At 46.6% G+C, this 20,203-nt stretch overlaps 1 protein-coding gene across 1 annotated transcript in view; it reads right to left on the reverse strand.

Moving 5' to 3' along the window:
* LRRC56 (leucine rich repeat containing 56) overlaps window positions 1–20,203 on the reverse strand; it is a 71,881-nt gene that overhangs the window by 6,504 nt on the left and 45,174 nt on the right. The window contains exons 7-11 of the mRNA XM_051621068.1: window positions 17,910–18,096; window positions 14,607–14,789; window positions 13,243–13,307; window positions 12,008–12,132; window positions 10,384–10,577 (exon numbers count right to left, since the gene is read on the reverse strand). Of these exons, the coding sequence (XP_051477028.1) occupies window positions 10,384–10,577; window positions 12,008–12,132; window positions 13,243–13,307; window positions 14,607–14,789; window positions 17,910–18,096 (754 nt within the window). The remainder of the gene's footprint in view (window positions 1–10,383; window positions 10,578–12,007; window positions 12,133–13,242; window positions 13,308–14,606; window positions 14,790–17,909; window positions 18,097–20,203) is intronic.

Raw genomic sequence — 20,203 nt, forward strand, 5'->3', positions numbered from 1 at the left:
CTCAGCCCAGAATAGCAAAGCAGCTGTTAAGTTATTGCTTTTAATTTTTACAGCATATGGAAGGGAAAGAATAGCTGTCAAAGGAAGAAAAACAAATAAGGAAAAGGCATGTTGCTGCATTTCTGGGCAGTGGGGAGGAGCACCACCTGGCACCATGGCGGGTCCACACAGGGTGGCATGGGCTTCAGGGGACATGGCTGGGATAGCTTTTCCCCTCGCAGCTCCATCAGGAGTTTGGGTGTAAGTATTTGCACCTGCAGCACCAAGTGTACACCCACCTCACACAGTACCTGCTGCCCATTCTGGGGCAGGGCCAATGCCAGGGAGAAGATTACACTGGCTGGGATGTTACAGAGAGATGAAGCCTGGTGTGCTTCCCTCTGGTCCCTTCTGCCATGTACAATTCTGCTGTTAGCTCAGTTTTAGGATGTGCCAATAAGCCCTAGCAAACCAAAGCAGAACTGAAGGAGAAAGCCCCAAGGACAGGTCCTGCTTGGGACAGCCTACTCTAGGGAAGCCACAGAGAAGGGGAGACTTGATGTGCAGCAGCATGTGGGAGAATGGAGGAATTACTGAGTGATTAACAGTCTGTGAATGAGAAGCAATGACAGCCTCTCTTAATTTCTGCACTGCTTGGAAAACAAATATTTTGGCTTCTATTTTTTCTGGGCTTTAACTATAAAAGAAAAAAAAAATACTTTAGAAATGTGGAGCAATTGACAGTTACACCAGATGCATCCCATTATCTGGTCATGGTGTAGGGACAAGGAGCAGTGAGGGGATGCTCCTTCCCCCCAAAAAAACCTGGGAGACTTAATGGAGAAAAATCTAACAATATCTACAATGTATTACATGCGAAAATTTAAATTCACTGATTCAATTCACAGCCACTGAGCTACAAATCACTAGAGGCTGGGAGAGCATTTTGGGCCCATTTTGTTATTTGCTTGTCCTGCACAACAGGCACATGGCTTCAGAGATGGAGCAAGACAAGCAGGAAACTTTACTTGTCCTGTTACTATGCTCTGATGGCTTTTCTCTGGCATCTGCTACTGGCTACAATTAGAGATGACGCAGGACCAGTGGTGAGGGCTTAGGGGGTTAGAGTTAGGAGGCTAAGGAGTCAGGATTTACTCTGAAGATATATTCTTATGCTGCTTTATTTTCAGTCTCCTGCTCCTGCCTCCTCCTTGACAGCATCATGAATATCCTCAGTGCAGGTGAATTGGTCCCAGCTTGCTCACCTAGATCAACACCAGCCTGTCCCTGGGTCTCTGCATCCCAAGCCAACCTGATCTTGTTGCAAAAAGCTGGTGGCCCCAGTGAAAAGTGCAAACATCTGCCTGAGCAGGAGGTGGGGAACCCTGGACCTAAGGAGTAGATGTGCCAGGACCAAAGCAAGACTGAAGCCAAGAGCTTTGAGCAGTGCCTCCTGGAGGTGAGCAGGACAGGGATGGGGTTGAATGCTGAGCAGCTGGGGGTCCTATGGGAGTCTGGGAGATGCCCTTCAGCCCTGGCACCCTCCACTAGGGGATGCAGCATGGGCAGCTGCTGAACAGTGATGATGCTGCAAACAAAGCCAAGGCAAAAGCACTGGAAATAGAAAAGATGGTTCCTTTTCTGTGATATAGAACAGGAATGCATTGCATGTGGCAGGCAGCAGCCCCAGCACCCATTAAATAAATCAGTCAAACCCTGCCAACATCCTGGGATCATTGCTGAGACAAGCACGGTGCTTGGAGAGTGAAGGACCAACTCTGCAGCTAGCATATATAATCTGTCCTGGATGAAAATCAGGGAGGCAACACCACTTTGCACCAGTTGGGAATCTGGTGCTTTGTAAACTACTGGCACTGCCAGAAGGGCTGACCTCCTGCTCCATGCACCCCAGGGTGCTGCTCAAGTACTTGACCGGGTAACCAACACACATCCATGGGCAGGAGGAAAGAACTTCTGCCATCTTCCTGCAAGGCTGAAATGTTGCTTGACTGCTGAAGGTGTGGGAGTGATCCGACAACACAACTGAACCTGGAGGTGCTCCCCACTGCACTGACACCTCAGGAGAGAGGGAAGCAGTGAGGCTGAGATGAGCAGAGCTGCTTGGTCCTTGTCTCCTCTATCTCTGGTGACCCAGGGGCAGGGAAGGGATGAAGACGGGCAGATGGGGACTGTTCCCTGGGGTAGGACACAGCTTGGGACATCTCAAATGAAAGGATGGATATTCTCAGCCTTTCTGCAAGAGCCTCTCTGTGGGACTGTGCATCCAGTGGAAGACAGAAATCATGCCAGGAGCTGCAAATGGAGGAGGAGTGTGTTTGCAGCTCTTTGCTATTTCCACATTGATCCTGAATGGCAATAGCTGATTTGGAGCTACCAGGGTCTTGCTGGCTAAGCCCTTCTGCAGTCTGAACTCCCCCTGCAGTCCTGGTTTGACCTCCCATGTCCTCTGTTCTTGGCTCAGGGCAGGGTGGCAGTGACACCAGAGTGCTCCCATCAGGGCTCAACACCTGGCAGGGAGCAAACACACACACACGCACAGTCTCTTTCTCCCTCTCACACACAGACACACACACAGGTGCACACACATAAAGTCCCCCTCTTGCACTTTTGGCCACCTTCCCAAATGCTAGCATGACACCACAGCCCCCTTCTATCCCTGCCCATCTCTGTTGGTAGTGTAGCCTTCTCCAGCTCGGGGCTGGCAGCATTCACATGTGGGCATCCCATATGCCCCGTGCTCCAGAGCCCGGACATGTGAACGTATCACCCTAGGAGGCAGCACTGCACAGCACTGCTTGGCACAGTGAGTAGTGCTCCTAGAGCATTGGCCATCAGCACCTCGGAGCTGAGATGGGCAGGCTGGCAGCTGAGCTGGCAGTTCAATAGAGATCTGCTCCTGCTGCACACATAGGAGCCACCAGGTCTTTTGTGGATGACCCTGTTACCTTCCCCGAACAACTTCAATGCTGTTGGGCATGGTAAGAGGTAAGATGGGGATACAGTTCTGCTATGCACTGAGACCCTTGGTCTGCTGAAGGGGGGAGCACTGAGAGCTACCTGATATCAGAAATATAACTCTGCAAGCACAACTGGAAAACAAGTGAGTTGCTGAGGGAAGTTGTGGAATTTTGTTCTTCAAGATATTCAAAAGACATGGTCCTGGGCGACTGGCTCTAGGTGGCCCTGCAGGGGAATTGAAGCAGATGACCTCCAGATGTCCCTCCCAACCTCAACCAGCCTGTGACTCCATGGAGTGGTTGTGCTGCTTGCAGGAGAGCTTTGAGATAGGAGCAGAAGAACTATATGGAGAGTAACAAGCTGAGGGCATAGGAGAGGGCAGAGTGTACAGGGTCTATGAGGTATTCAGCCTCCACATCATGCTCTGTCAGGTGGGCCAGCAAATCACATTGGGAAAAGTTGCCAAGAAGTAGCTCTGTTGGACTCTGCTCAACGATCACCTGTCTGCTATGAAACTATCTCCTAGCCCCTTGCATGACATTAGGCAGAAGAGTTGAAGACAAGACCAAGGAAAAGGCTGGGGCAGGGTCCTGTTGTGCACTTAACAGTGATCCTGACCCTTATGACATCCCTGTTCCCATTGTACACTGGAAACAGGGTGCTCCTTCTCCCTTCACCATCACCAGTGCCCAGGCATTCTGCTGAGAACAGACAGGTGAGAAAATCTTGACCCAAAACCTCCTCCACACACAAGAAACTGGGGGTTTCTGGAAGTCCCAGACTGAAGGCCAGCAGCTTGGCTCACTGGTGCTGCTGTCATGCCTGGTGTGCAGCATTTTCCTTGTAAGGGCTGACAGGTCCATACCCCAGCCCTGGAAAATGCTGCTCTTGGCAAGACTGTACAACAGTAGCAGAGCCATTCAGGTGGTTTGGAAACACCATGCTCTGCTCTAACATCTCTGCTCTTGAGGGCAGTGTTGCTTCAGAGGGGGATCCACCATCCCTGCCTTGTTACTAGCTCTACATGTAATCCAGCAGCATGTGCTTCTCCTCCTATGGCAGGATGGTGTGGTGCTCCCAACCCGACAGCTGCTGCTGGCATGTCCATCTCCACCCATGCTGCTACAGCATGCTTCTTCCTCTTCTTGCTGAGTGCCTTCCTCCTGGGACAGATCTCCCAAAGGTTTCCAACTCTTGCTCCTACAGCAGTTTTTGCCTTTGTTTTCTCTCACCCGGAACCTGCCAATAATATGGCTCCTTTATGTGGCCAATGGTGCAGTCATGACTGCTTGTAATTAGTCCATGTCCCAGAACAGTCCTGGCCCATGTGGGCTTGATCAGTCCAGAGAATGACCAGGAGACAGCACAGGCTCAGCACCTTTCCCACAGGCAGCACGGCTGAGGGCCATGTCTTTTGGCTGATGGGGAGAGAGCAGGTACTGTGGTACTCACATTCAGGCTCTAGATGTCCTCTGGGGTGTGGATGATGCTGGTGGCAGCAGCCTTGCAGTAGCAAGGTGGCCCAGGGATGGACTGTGCTGGTGCTTTCTGCTGGGGAAGGGTTTGGTCCCACCCACAGAACAGCAGTAAGGATTTTGATGTTGATTTTGCCAGGGTTCATGTGGGGAAAGGGCTGGGGCAAAACGGCAATGATGTAGGCAGGGTGGTGGCAGATATTGAGGCCTTGGAATTAGGCCTCATGGCCACTGCTGTGAAGTCCCTTGCAACCTGCCAAGGTCTCCCAGTGCTATTGTATCTTTAGTAAGCAGGCCAAGATCTCTGCAGTGGGAAGGCCATGGAAGAGGGAAGAGCAGAAACAAATGCTAACCCTGCCCAGCTTGCACTGGTCTTCCAGGGAGGTCCTGCCCAGAAGGTACCAGGATGCCAGCAGCTGCTCACAGGTGGTGGGGTGAGTTGTGTGAAAACCAGGAGCAGGGAATGGGAAGAAGGATGGAAGAGATGAGGGTGGGAATAAAGGAGAGAGAAGTGGCAGAGAGCCTTAATGCAACTGGCTGGGACAGTTATAGACTGGTAGACGTGGCAGCAGGGATTTTCCCATGGGCACTGGGGAGCATAGTCCCCAGGGGGCTCTGACTGCTCCACTGGACTCCAGAGATTAGAAGTCCCTGATCAAGAAGGGAGGAGAGATGGAACTCAAGCCATGCTCGGTCTAGAGTCTGCAGCTTGCAGCAATGGCCTATGACAAAGATCAACTCTTTAAGACATACCAGGATTGCACATAGCATCATGGCTAATGTTCCAATACTCAAGAAAGGCAAGAAGAAGGACCCTGGGAACTACAGGCCAGTCTAGCTTCAGTGCCTGGTAAAATTATGGAAAAGATTATTCTGGGAGATATTGAAAAACACCTGGAGGACAACGCAGTCATTGGTCACAGCCAGCACCGCTTCATGAGAGGAAAGTCCTGCTTGTCAAACTTCATTTCCTTTTGTGACAAGGTAACCCACCTAGTTGATCAAGGGAAGCCAGTAGACGTAGTATTTCTGGACTTCAGCAAGGCTTTTGATACTGTCTCTCACAGCATCCTCCTGGACAAAATGTCCAGCATCCAGCTGGACAAGTGAACCATACAATGGGTGAGCACCTGGATCACAGGTTGAGCACGAAGAGTGACAGTGAATGGGCTAACATCAGACTGGTGACCAGTCACTAGTGGGGTCCCCAGGGCTCCATCCTAGGCCCAGGCCTCTTCAACATCCTCATCAATGACTCAGATGCAGGACTTGAAGGAATTCTAAGCAAGTTTGCTGATGATGCAAAACTGGGAGGAGCTGTGGACTCCCTCAAGGGCCGGCAGGCCCTGCAGAGAGACCTGAACAAGTTAGAGAGATGGGCAGTCACCAGCCACATGAAGTTTAACAAGGGTAAGTGCCAGATTCTGCACCTGGGACAGGACAACCCTGGTGGTAAGTACAGACTAGGGAACAAGTGGCTGGAGAGCAGCGTGTTGTAGAGGGACCTGGGGGTCCTGGCTGATGGCAAATTGAAGATGAGCCAGCAGAGTGCCCTGGCAGCCAGGAGGGCCACCTGTGCCCTGGGGTGCATCAAGCACAGTGTTGCCAGCCAGTCAAGGGAGGTGATTGTCCTGCTCTACTCTGCACTGGTGAAGCCTCACCTTGAATACAATTGCATGCAATTTTTGGGAACCACAATATAAAAAAGACATCAAGCTATTGGAGAGTGTCCAAAGGAGAGCCATGAGGATGGTGAAGGGTCTGGAGTCGATTACTTATGAGGAGCAGCTGGGATCACTTGGATTATTCAGCTTGGAGAAGAGGAGGCTGAGGGATGACCTCATTGCAGTCTATGGCTTCCTCATGAGGGAAAGAGATGGGGCAGGTACTGATCTCTTCACTCCTGTGACCAATGACAGGAGTCAAGGAAATGGCAGGAAGCTGGATCAGGGGAGGTTTAGGTTGGATATCAGGAAAAGGTTTTTGACCCAGAGGGTGGTTGAGCACTGGACAAGCTCCCCAGGGAAGTGGTCACAGCACCAAGCCTGCCCGAGTTCAAGAAGCATTTGGATGATGCTCTCAGGCACATGGTGTGATTCTTGGAGTGCCCTACATAGGGTCAGGATTTGGACTTGATGATCCTGATGAGTCCCTTCCAACTCAGCATATTCTATGATTCTGTTGTTCCATGATCATCAGATGCCCTATAGCATCACTGAGGCCTTTAGCACCACAGCTTCCCAGTGTTGAGGCAGGGGTCAGGGATCTTTCCCGCTACCTTTTGTGGGCATTGCAGGTTTCCTAGGAAATATTTCCAAATAAATCAAAGTTTTATGTAGTACCACAAGCCACTACCATCCAAAGCGCCTTTAGGAGCATCACACGAGGCCAGCACACTGGATGCTGGAGCAGGTGAGAAAGATTACGTTGAGTCCACTGTGTGCCGAATGCTTCCCAAACGCTCTCTGAAGCTGCTTGGGTTTGGTTTCTGAGCGTTTCTACTTTTCAGTTTCACTTGTGAGACTCTCTTCCTCCCTCTAGCGTCCATTTAAAGATGTTCTTCTTGCTCTTCAAATTCAGCTAAAGCAGCGGTCACTGTGACTACGCAGTCACTCTCTTCCTTAGGTGCAGGTTTTACATTTTTAAAAGGTACTGCAACTCTCCATCAAGGAATGCAACACGATTTTTCTGATTTACGCTGTGTGGGAGGATGCTGTTGCAAGGCTGCCATCCCCTGGCATACTTAAAAAATTATCTCAATTACTCCTTTAATTTTAACATGCTGAGATCTATCTGGGAATGTACAAGAGCAAGTATTTTTTTTTATGGCTATGAGGAGAGGACAGGCCTGTGCTGGATGTCTTGTTTGAAAGACAGGTCAGAATAAGGTCCTGCTTCTGTTGCCTGTGTGAGACTGTGACACGGCCCGGATTTAATAACCCAGGAAGGTTAGAACTGGACCTCCTTGCTTTCTAGACTGCTGCTGCAATAGAGGAGCCTAGGTGCAGCTGGATCCAGTGCTTTGAGCAAATCCAGTCCTAAAATGTTGGTAGGCAGGGCCCCAAGTATCATAACAACATCTGTGGGGTTTTCATGCCCCAGTAACCAACATTTAACCCAAGCAGCCTGTTGTGGTTTAGAATCCCCAAAAACATCAGTGACCCAAATTTGTTTTTTTGTCAGGTTTGATGCCGCTTTTAAGAGCAACATCTGTTTGTATACCAAAAAGGTGACTGGTGTTTTAAAAGGTCCCAAAGGGAAGGTAGCCATCAAGTCTCCACTTTTAGTTTCAGTGAGCCATCTTATATAAGCCCAGCTGCTGTCCCCATGCCCACATTTGGGGGACAGCACTGCTGGTTTCCCTGACTCCAAATCTATCAAGCCTCCCTCAGGGAGAGAGGGAGCAGAGGCTTCTTTGAACAACAGTTCTTGATTATTGTTATTATTACTGGGCTGTTTGGGCCATAGCTTAGGAAGGGGTTTTCTATCCTTCCAGGCTCTTACTAATTTTTCTAAAGCCACAGTTGGTAGCCCGTCCATCATGTCCTGTGGGATTCCCTTCTCTATTCCATCACCCCATAGCAAATTTCGTCTTGCCCAAAAGGTCTGACAGGGAGGTTTTGCTTATCCTGGTATTCTACCCTTCTTATAACTTTTTGTTTGGGTGGGATCATGGTGGCTCCAATTCTTCTTCCATAATTAATTAGCTCCTAAGCCATCTCCCCCCATATCATTCAGTCAGCAGCCCTTCCTTGCCTGTTACCTCTCACAGGCCGATCCCATAAATGGTCTTGTAACTGGACTCCATATAACTTTAAAGAATCTGGGTTGTTATTCAAGAAAATACAAAATTTCCAACACTCAAGGTATACGGAACATTAGAAAATGTTTCATTTAGTGTTAGACATCAAAGGTAAATGTCAGCACAAATGAAAGGAGTTATTTTTACAGAACAGGCAGAAGTCTCCAGAGACAACACAGAAGTCTGCTTTTTCCTGCCATGACATCCCTTCTGTTCTTCCGAGGTATGCTGCAGGCAACACTGTCGACAGTGTGCCTACCTGATGCTTGTTGATCCAACAGGTATTGGTCCTGAAACAGCCTTTGCCGGCTGTTGTTCCTAGCAGGCTGGTGCTGCCTTCAGGATCTGGAGGCAGTCAGCATACTGTGCCAGCTCAGGGGATGTCCTGGTTTTAGCCAGGATTAAGCCAATTTTTCTTTTCACTGATTTTTTTTTCCTTCAGTAAGCTTTCTTGTAACTAGCAACTGTGTGTTCTGCTAGGCTGATAAGACAGTGGAATGTTTTTCTAACTACTGAGGCTTCAAGGTTACACCTTCACTCCGCCGGCTCAGACACTATGGGGAGATCTCTGACCCCCCGTGGGAGGCTGAGTTAGACAGACAGCAAAATTGGCCAAAGATATTCCATTCCATATATCTACGTAAGCTCAGAGGAAGGACAGAGATCTTAGAAGACAGCTTCCTCCTTCTTCTCGCCGCTCTCTTCCGTCCATGGCCGGCGTCCGGGAGGACTCTGCTCATCCGTCACCGCCGACCCTTAGGCTCGAGCTCTCCTGACCCTCATAACTCTCCGCTTTCTCCAGCAGCGGCTCCGGGATTCCTCGGGACTCTTCCCAGTTCAGGGGAGTGCTGTGGGAGTTGCTGGGGGTGGGGGGAGGCGAGAGGCTTTTGCCCATATCTGAATATATCTGTATATAATTGTATATATTTTCTTGTGTGATTCATTAGTGTTTTAATTAAAGCTGTGTAGTTTAGTTTTCAATCCAGCCAAGTCTCTCTCCTGTTCTCTCTCTCCTTCCCTGACTGGGTGGGGGGGGGAGGGGATCGAGAGCATTGTTGTCGGACCTGAGTCAAACGGTGACAGGGGAGCAAGTTCCTCATCCAGAGGCTGGGCTGAAGATTCTCAGTGAGACCTGACTGGCATCGCTGTGTCCACTGCCTGTCCTCCTCTTGGCTGGGTATTTTTAGATGTCTTACCCTGCGATTCCTTGTTTTCCTCTGTAAAACACATGTATCTATTAGTGACAGTGCACATTTGTGATTATTTGAATCTTGGTCTTAGGGCCAGCTGTTTGTGATCTGGGAACTGAGTCATCCCTCCCCCAAACCTTAGTTAGTACTTGATTTCAAACCACTCCATTAACTTTGTAACTAAGTCCTACCAGATGTGGTTACAAGATGGGCAGATCTGTGCCGAATCATTTGCTTTTATAGTCCTATAGAGCATGACACTGGTATGCCAGGAGATGTTTGGGGCATTGTCTACTCAATATAAAAAAAAAAATGAAATCTTAATAAATCATACTCAATCTAAAGAAATAATATTAAATCTAAAAATATCAGATAAAATCTAAAGAGACCAAGCTGTGCCCTTCTAGCAGTGAAGGCTGGATGCCCAACACTGTGAGCACGACAGGTCCAGTGAGAGCAAAACAGTCACAGCAAGCAGAGGAGTAGGTCTCTGGTGTGGGATGACCAATGAGACAGATGGGACCCTCTCGGGGAGGCTGCCATTGTAGAAGAAAAAAAAATTTCCCTCAAACTTTCTGATACATAGTGAGGGTGATATTTACGGTTTGGAAAACTTTGGTTCACTGGCTTGGGTCAGCTGCCCTGGGCTTTGCCCCTCCTAGCCTACTGCACCTGCATGGTTTAAAATTACCCTTGGCCTTGGTCACTATGGAAACCTGCATATCAGAGCAACTGCTCTCTTTACTTCTAACTGAATTGGACTTTCTAGTCTCTCAAAACTACAGTCTCTCTGAACAGATAAATGATTTTAAAATTCTGTCCCAGCAAAACCAGGACATGGGCACAGAAGCCAGATCTCATAAAACACTGCAATTACTAATACACTTCTCTACTAAACAGTTAGTAGCACATGTCACCACTACCTGCATGTCACTACCCAGAGGTTTAGGTCCAGTACCTGAGGAAGACTGGGAGAGACAGGAGTGGCAAGAAGAATCAAGAGAAATCCTTTCAGTGAGGTCCTCATCACAGGCCTCCCTCAACTCATCTTCACAGCTGTCAGGCAGGCTAGATTTTTCACCCTCTTTCCCATCACTAGGAGTTATCTTCAGTGCTTGAGCAGCTTTTTCTTGCTGATCTATTTGCAGGCACCTGGACAACATCAAGTATCACACCTTTAGTTGCCTTTGAGCTGTGAATATGCAGCCAGACTAGTGCGCCTTGGCAAGACCACACAGGCAAACAGACAGATAGTGGATTTAGTCACCAACTGTGATTTCCTACTTTCCCGAAGATATGGAAAATCATTCTAAATGGATCAGCCACATAAGTTGCCTATAACTAATTATCTGACAGTGTCCCAATGTTAATAAAGGGAAATGGGGAGATTAAGAATACTATACAGTGAAGTTGTTGTCCTGAAAGCAAGGTCCATCACCTGGTGTCCAAGGAACTGATCCACACACAGAGATATACACATAAAGATATTTGCTTTAATATCCAGTTCTGCACAGAAAAGGCAGCAGGGTGGTATTCCACAAAGCAAGCTCAGTTTCCTGAAAAGCAAGTGCTACTTTTATACCCAAAAATGTGAGAAAGAACTTGATCTCTAACATTATTCTATCACTCACACACACAATTGGTCAACTTATGCCTCGCTTCCATTTAAAGTGGCAATGCTCAGGAATTTCACTGTGCATGTTCAAAGAATAAGAGTAACCCCTGCTTGTTTTCAGCAGGGATCCCATTAGCCTGTGAGTGTGAATTTTTATATGCTAACAGCTCATTAATATGTTAATATGGTGATTTCAATCACTCTGTTTTTCCACCCAGTGCTCAAGGCTGTAACCAAGATAAGATGGGGGGACTGCTCCTTTTCATCCCTTTCATCTAACTAGCAGGTGTCCTGCAGGGCTGTCTGAAGGCTGGGCTGGTGACTACTTGGGGAGTAATTTTTTTTCTAATTGGAAACTGGTTTTATCTAATTCTTACAGTTTCACTGATATCGAGGCCCTATTATTATTCTGCATGTCCCTTTTGTTCTCTTTTATATGATTTTTCCCCAAATGTGATTTTTTTCCCAAAATTCTACTTATTTCAATTAATAACATAAAAGTAAGCTCAGAGAAACAGAGCCATTTTTACTTCCAAAACAACTGTTAGCTGCCTATGAGATAGGGGAATCTCAGTATGGCAATATTTTCCTTTCAGCATTTCATTTGGTTAGGCCAATTGAATGCTTGCAGAAAACGTCATCCACTTCTTTGACTGTCAGAGCCAAGAATGAAGAATTGTTTCCTCGCTCTTGCTAAGCAAGGAAGCTCAACCTGTTTATGCTGGTTTTCAGCCCTCTCCAGAGAGAGATCAGAACTTCCCCCAGGTTTCTTCTCCCTTGCCCATTCCACAGATGCTCCAGCGGGTGAGACTGATCGAAGGATTGCCATGGCCGGGACTGGAAGGCAGGAGGCCAACACTATTCCTTTAAACAGCCGCCAGATGGCCAAGGAGATTCTTTAACTACTGCAGCAGAAAATCAATGCCCGTTTTACTGCACCACAAGATTTATCCCCTGGTCTCACCACTTGTGCTGCTTTCTCTGCACTCGCATTTCAGAGAACACATCTTCCTGGTGCAGATCCTCTCTTTCTCCTCCATAAAGGTTTTCTGTCCTCAGAATGCAGAGTTTCAAAGGGCTCACGGCAGGTGGCTGCAAAAATGACAGAAGTTATCTTGATAATCTCAGGAGCTCGCCCCAGTGCCATTTCTAGATTCTGGATTTTAGAAGGCATCAAAGTTCTCTGTTACTCCTGAGTTTTCAAATCACCCCTCACCATTTTCTTGCTGTTCAGTTTTAAGAAGCCTCATGCCCCAGCTGCATTCACTGTTACAGCTTGATAAACATAGGGTGGCCATAACAAAAATGTTGATTTATATCTTTCTTACTGGTGTGTAAGCCTGTTCCATCTATGCAAATAAGCATATTAAGACCAGTATCACAGAAACTGCATAATTCAGCATATAACTGCAGTGCCCTTCCACATCCTAGTTTATAACACACAGCAGTTCACTCAAATGTTCAAATTTGTTTCAGAAGAGCTTCTAGTGTTCGGGTGGTAGCAACAGAGACAAGGGAGGAACACATTTTTTCCAGCAGTTCTTCAACATATGTTGTCAGCATTAAGTGATGCTGCTAGCAGCACAGTGATGCAGGCATTCTGTGCACACTGATTTCCTGGTTGCAGCCTGATCACACATTCATTCATGCTGTGTTGAACCTCAGAGCCCACAAAAGCTAACCATGACAAACCAGACTGCACCACCATACACACATGGGTATTTGTCTCATTCATTGAATGGCAAAATGAGCAGGCTGACCCACAGGGCTGGGGTACCACCCCACTGCTAAGAGGAATAAATGTTGGTTTTGTGTTTATTCAGTCAATAGGAATGACCTTGCAACATTAGTGATCTGACTATTTATGCCAACATCACAGAAAGATTGCTGAAAAAGAAACTTTTGCTTAACAGCTGTTGTAGAAACACCATTAAATTTTGCAATCCTGCCTTGTGTTTTGCTCAGCCAGGATGATAGGAAAGGTGCCATCAGAAGCTGATACATTATTTTCACTTGTTCCTTTACAGCTGATGGTTAACAGCTGCTAGCACAAGGGCACCCTCCTCAAGGCCAATTGCATGGTGAGGGGCTTTTGGACTACAGAAGACAGTGAGCTGCCACAAGCCATAGTGGGAGTTCAGTTCATCCCAGGATTTATGTGGGTCACCAGGCAGGAATACCAAGTATACAAGGCAAACATACACCTAGCTTTTGCCTCCTTGCATGAAGGGCCTTGGTCGGGTTCCCACATATAACTTGACTGAGTCCTAAGAAAAAAGGAAAAAATAAAAAATTTTACTCCAGCATTTAAAAAATGTTGCTGTCTTTGACATCAGCCAACATAAATTCTCACAGAGAAGAGGATGTAATATTTCATGGCTCAGTGTCATCTGGCATGGTTTGACATTGCTGCTAAGAGGCAGTTTCTTTGCTTCTACCAGAATCTGTCTACTGCTCCTGTTCTTCCTCCTCCTTTGTGCTGGTGTAAACATCTGTGTGGCCATACGGAGAGTCAGATCAGGGAGTAGATCCAGATCAAAACTAAATATGCTTTTTTTTCTGTGTATGTGCACTGGTTTTTTTTCTGGGTTACTTTTCAGCTGGTTCTTAACCAGTCAGGTTTCCCATGTGGCTATGCAGAAGCTCTTACCAAAACAAGAGACAAGGCAGCAAAGAGGCAGGAAGAAGCAGCGAACATTGGATGAAACTGTCTCTATCAGTAGTGGTAACTACCTAAAAGTACATGTGAAATTATGGTCTCATTCCCTGGCAAGTTGCACTAATTCCCCTGTACTTTTCTGAATGCACACTCAGCTGTTCACTCTGCATTGCTTCACTTAGTTCATCAACATGAACCGTACCTACTGCAAGGACCTGAGGTGGGACTGGCATCTGAAAGAAGCAGCCCACAATGCTAGGAAAACAAACACCATCTTCCATTCTAATCTGCACTCTACAGGCTGGTGGAGTTGCACCATTAAGGTCTTTCCAGGAACCAGAGAAGCATGCCTTGAGAAGTGCCAAATATTGTACTGGAAATTAACTCCCTTTCCACCCAGCTGTCCCCAGGAGCTCCTAACTTGGCAGTACTTCCAGGTGGCCAGCGCATGAAGGGCAGTGGTATACCCATAGTTCAGGCAGTAGGTATGTGACATCAAGGAACTGACTCCTGTTGCTGAGGGACCCACCCGTAGAAACCCAAAAGAAAGTGCTCATTGGCAGCAGTTATGCTGCTGCAGTATGAGACTGCAGTACACATAGTTTGAGTATATGATCCAACAGGGAGTGAATGTGCATCACCATGCCTTTATAGAGGACTACCTTGGACCACATTCCTATGACGGAACAAAATATGCTCAGATGTGACTGGCAACTTCAGCAAGGGAGAGCCATCACAGTGTGGGGCTGTCAAGAGAGACAGCAGCACAAAATGCATGAAGGCAAGGGGCTGAATAGGGAGAAGCCCAGGTGACCTGCATGTTGTGCTTCAGGAGAAATAAAGGAAAGCTCACACTAGAAGGAGGCGGAACTGTGGGAAAGAACGTGATTTAAAAAACATACATTACCATGTGTCAAATAACTGGAGTCATCTTCTGGGAACAGCTCAGCAGGAACAGTGGGATCTGGAAGAGGACAGTCATTATACAACAAGCAGGCATTGCTACATCTCTCTGCATTAGCAGACCACTGTGCATTTCCAGATCTAGAAGTTGTCAGAAGTCTTGAGCCATAACCAGATTGCCTTGCTACTGTCCCAAGATACAGATCTAAGAGAGATGTTTTACTACTGTAAGCACAGTTGTGAAAGGCTTCAAATCACACCATCACCATACACTACCAACATGGGGACTGCCACTGCACACTTGGAACTGCAGGGGACAGAAAAATCTATAATTACAGCTACAAGAAACATCCTAGAATGGGTTAAGCCTGGAGACAGTGGGCTTCCTGATGCTGCATGCAGTCCCTTGTACCTGTCCTCTGCAGATGGCAGAACCTGGGGATCCCCAGCTAAATCAAAGTCCCTTCCTACCTTCTTCCTGCTCCTGGGCATCATGGACAGGCTGCTGGCTGCAGATGGGGTCAGGAAGAGCTCTGTGCTCACCAGCTGCCTCTCGTTGCCCTATGGATGAGCCAGGATGTGTCCAGGAATCTGCTACTTCCTGCCTCTAATTTGCTGCCGATCTGTCTGAGGGGTAACAAGTGCAAGGCTTGCCATAGGCACAGTTCAGAGCCTCCAGTGTTAAAATACATTGCTTCAAATGCCCAGGCACAACAGAGATGGTGACACCCACCTTACCAGAGCCATTAGTCAACCAGGGCCAATAACATACCAGGAGTTATGGAAATGTCTTTATGGGAATGGCAGTGTTAGATTTTTCCAGTGCTCCCTCACAGAATCACACAGAATCACTGAATTGTCATGGCTGGAAAACACCTCTACAATCACTGAGTCCAACCATCCACCCATGGGAAAAAATAACCAACCAACCAATCCAAACCAAAAATAACCAAAACACACCACAAAACCACAACCATACAACCCATAAAACCAACAACAACATACAAAAAACCTGCCATGCCCACTACATCATGTCCTGAAAGTGACACACCTACATGTTTCTTCAATACCTCCATGGATGGTGACTCCACCACTTCCCTAGGCCTAACTACACTTTCAGTAAATAAATTCTTCCTAATATGTAGTCTAAACCTCCCCTGGCATAACTTCAGGCCATTTCCTCTACTCCTATAATTATTCACTTGGGAAAAGAGGCCAACACCCACCTCACTACAACCTCCTTTCAGGTAGCTGTAGAGGGCAATGAGGTCTCCCCTCAGCCTCCTCCAAACTAAACAAACCCAGGTCTCTCAGCCACTCCTCACAGGACTTGTTCTCTAGACCCTTCACCAGCTTGGTGGCTCTTGTCTGGACACACTGCAGCCTCTCAATGTCCTTCCTGTAGTGAAGGGCCCAGAACTGCACACAGCACTCAAGGTGCAGCCTCACCAGTGCTGAGTAGAGGCACATAGTCGCCTCCCTACTCCTGCTGGCCACGCTATTCCTGATGCAGGCCAGGATGCTCTTGGCCTTCTTGGCCACCTGGACACACTGCTGGCTCATGTTAAGCCAGATATTCACCAGCATCCCCAGGTCCTTTTCTGTTGGGCAACAAGCCTGTAGCATTGCCTGGGGTTGTTGTGACTGAAATGCAGGACCTGGCACTTGGCCTTGTTGAACCTCATACAATTGGCCTCAGCCCATCAATCCAGCTTGTAAAGGTTGGGTTTTTTCCTCCCATTGCAGGGAGTAGCTGGGACCAGCCTGCTTGATCTCCCATCCCAGGAATGACTGGAGCCTTCCCTGCTTTGCTTCACGGGCCGAGTGCTTGACAGGCCTCAGAAACAGATACTTCTCTACCACCAAAAGAAAGGTAAAAACTTAGTTTTCATAATGCTGTAGGTCACAATGGATTATACAAAAGCTGGTGAAGGTAGACAGAGGCTTGTCCTCTTATCTGCCCAACTGCTGGCTGTCCCCGGGGCACAGCACAGCTGTAAGAGCAGAATGTGCAGACAACAACCCACAGGAGACCACATTTCATTTCAGAGGAACAGCATGCTTTGTAAAGTGTTGAGCATTTACCAGCTCCACAGTGAAGCAATCAGGTCTGCAGTAATATGACCATTTCCTTAAGAGTTACTGTTAGGGACTTTTACAATCTCTTAGCCACAGTTGTTAATACAAACCTGTGAAATACACAGTGTGTAAAAAGTACCTGAGTCAACAAAGCAACAAAGTCAACAAAGAATGAAAAAAATATGGGAATGTCCGAACCTGACCATATGAGCTCATCAGTTTAGAGCTGAAGGCAAGAATATAAGTCTGGTTACACTAGCAAACCATACAAATTCACAATTTTGTGCTCCGTCCCCACTGTTTCTGTCAACGTACTTTGTTAACTAGTTTTCTGAACCATAGCTGATATTGCCAAAGCAGGGTCACTGAGGGATCAAATATTAATCAGTTTTATCCCTATCATAACTACTACTACATCTAATGATTTGGAACCACAGGGATTAAATAAATCACAAATGTATGTACTTATTCCAAAACAAACTACATTTTTAATGGAGTAGAGTTGGCAGGCAAACCACGACAGGGGAGGGCTGGGAAGCCAACTGCATAGCCCACACTAATGCAAAGCAGCAGGAGCAGTTATAGGAAATACTTTGTAATATTTAATGGTATGAGGTAAAGTGCATGTAGCATGATACATAAAAGCATGGGCATCTGAACTATAAACAAGGCTACAGGCAAGGTGACAGCAGATTTATTTTCAAACCATTTACTCTCTACTAATGAATGTAATGGACTTAATCAGAGAGGCAGAGAAAATTGAACAGATCTATTACAAGATCATGCACCCTCAGTTGCTAAGATGTTGATACCATTGAGGGGTGGTGATCAAATTGCCTTTCCTATTCTGAAACTGGAGTAGGAAATCCTGCTACACCCATGCTATGTGGGGTTGACTGTTACCACAGAAAGGGCTGTGAACAGCTGTTGTTGAAACATTCCTTTCCAAGCTTTGCCACTTTCCATTCCACAGAATTAAAGCTAAGTACAGACTCCCAGCTACTGCTGTATTTGATTGATGCTCCAGAAGTCATCTGCATTTTTCTGATCTTGATGCCCAGCTTAGGACAGCTTTCATTTAAATCTGAACTGTGTAGAATTCCAGCTTCCTCACTTCCCAAGTGAAGAAGACTTTGCTATAATGAAATGTTGCCTTTGAAAGACCAGCTTGTTCAGCATCTTCTTTTTCACACATCATAAATCTGAAAAGTGAACCCCAACAGGAAACCTTGCATACCTAACCATGAAATGTCTCCAGCTAAAGCACCTTCCTTGATGGATTCCTTGGTAATTAGGCAATCCTCATGCATCTTTTTGGAAGGAAGGAGAGCAGTCTGGCTTGCTGGTATGTCATCCAAATACTCCAAGTGGGGAATGAGTTTTTTTACTTCAGCTCTGTAATTATAATCTGGTTCCTGAAGAAATTGAGAAAATACACACTTGAACAGTTTATTTAACAGACTGTCAACTTCCACCAGCAGTACAGCAGTTTTCAATTTGCATGACTGCAATGCAACTTGAAATGCCTTGTATGAGGCAAACCTATTAATGTAATTCAATAGAAATAAATACAATCAGAAGTTTAACTTCACTGTGCTTTCCCCTCACGTAATTTCTACTCAAATTGATTGTGAACATGTCCTGAGCAGCGCAAACACATGCCCCCTGCCCATGCTGTTTACCCACTGATAACTTTGGCATGTCTTTGTTATATTATGTATCATGTACAAAAAGCCCACTGATGCTCATGGAAAGCCTGGGCACCCTCAGAATTCAGCCAGCCTCTCTTCCTGTTTTTGTGATTCTTTGGTTGGTGCATCAATACTTGGGTAATACCAAGACTTAAAAATATGTTATGACTTGAAAACACCTGCTGACAAAAAAAAAATATTATTTGCATGGATTGTGGTTTGGTTTTTTGTGTGTGGGGAGTATTTTTTGGTGGGTTTTTTGTTTGTTTGTTTGTTTGTTTTGGTTTTGTGATTTTTGTTCATTTGTTTGGGTTTGGGTTTGGTTTTTTTAGAATGGTTTGCGTTGGAAGGGGCCTTAAAGATCACTTAGTTCCAATGCTCCTGAATAGGCAGGGACACCTTCCACTAGATCAGGTTGCTCACAGCCTCACTGAGTCTGGTCTTGGACGCTTCCAAGGATGGGGCATCTACAACTCCTCCGGGCAATCTGTTCCAGTGTCTCACCACCATCACACTAAATAAATGTCTTCCTAATGTCTAACCTAAATCTACCCTCTTCCAGTTTAAAACCATTACCCCTGGTCCTATCGTTTCATGCCCTTATAAAAAGTCCCTCCCCAGCTTTCCTGTAGCCCCTTCAGGTACTAGAAGGCTGCTATAAGGTCTCCCTGGAGCCTTCTCTTCTCCAGTCTGAACAGCCCCAATTCTCGCAGCCTGTCTTTGTAGGAGAGGGCTCCAGCCCCCCATTTATCTTTGTGGCCCTTCTCTGGACTCTCTCCAAGAGCTTCCTGCATTGGGGGCTCCAGAACTGGACACAGTACTCAAGCTTGGTGTTTCATGAGAGCAGAGTAGAGGGGTAGAATCACCTGCCTCAACCTGCTGATCATACTTCTGTTGATGCAGTCCAGGACATGGTTGGCTTTCTGGGCTGCAAGCACACATTGCCAGCTTATGTTGAGCTTCTCATCAATCAACACCCCCAAGTGATGTCAATCCATTCCCTGCCTGACCTGTATTTGTGCTTGGGATGGCCCCGACCCATGCACAGGACCTTGTACATGGCCTTGTTGAACTTCATGAGGTTGGCAGTGGTCTTCAGGGGTTTGGTATGTGATTTGATACACTGTTAGAAGTGATGGCTTATTTCAAAGTACATTTTTGTTCTGCAAGAGGTTGCATGCCAACATGAGGTACACAGAAGGCTAAAACAGACTACACTCGTGTTTCTTTTGTTTGTGTTGGAAAATCAACTTAATTGCTCCCAAAGCATATGAACTCAGTGTGACAGGAATGGGCTAAAGCACTGGTACAGCCTCCTTCTTCATGTGTGGGTGGAGCTGGCATATTATAAAATTATTGATGAGCACATGTACGTCTGAACCAATCCAGAATGTTACAACTGTGCTTGGAGATCATGCAAATTGAGCTGTTTTGTATGGATTCCAATGGTAGAAAGACAGTTTCACGTGGCACCTTCATCTTTGCAAAAACTTAGCAATTCCTCAGGGCTGCCTCAGTCATGCTGCTTTGCAATTAGAATGTTATTGGCTAAAATAGTCTCATAATACAAGGCAGCAAATGGTGATGGCAATCTCTTCTGCTTAAAGAAAGTATAAAGCAAGAGTGCACTGCTAGTGTCAGAATATGAATGGACAGCAACTTACAAATCAATTGCTTAATCTAGATAAAGTCACTTTTTTTTTAAGACATTGCGTGCAGTATTAGAAAACCCCACAAAGCAAAGTCCTCATTCCACATGGGGTTGTCACAAACAGAAATCTTCCTGTGGAACCTGGCTAGCTGTATGCTCCCTCCCTCTGCACAACACAGC

Source organism: Apus apus, chromosome 5, assembly GCF_020740795.1.
Source record: "Apus apus isolate bApuApu2 chromosome 5, bApuApu2.pri.cur, whole genome shotgun sequence".
Classification (NCBI taxonomy): Eukaryota; Metazoa; Chordata; class Aves; order Apodiformes; family Apodidae; genus Apus; species Apus apus.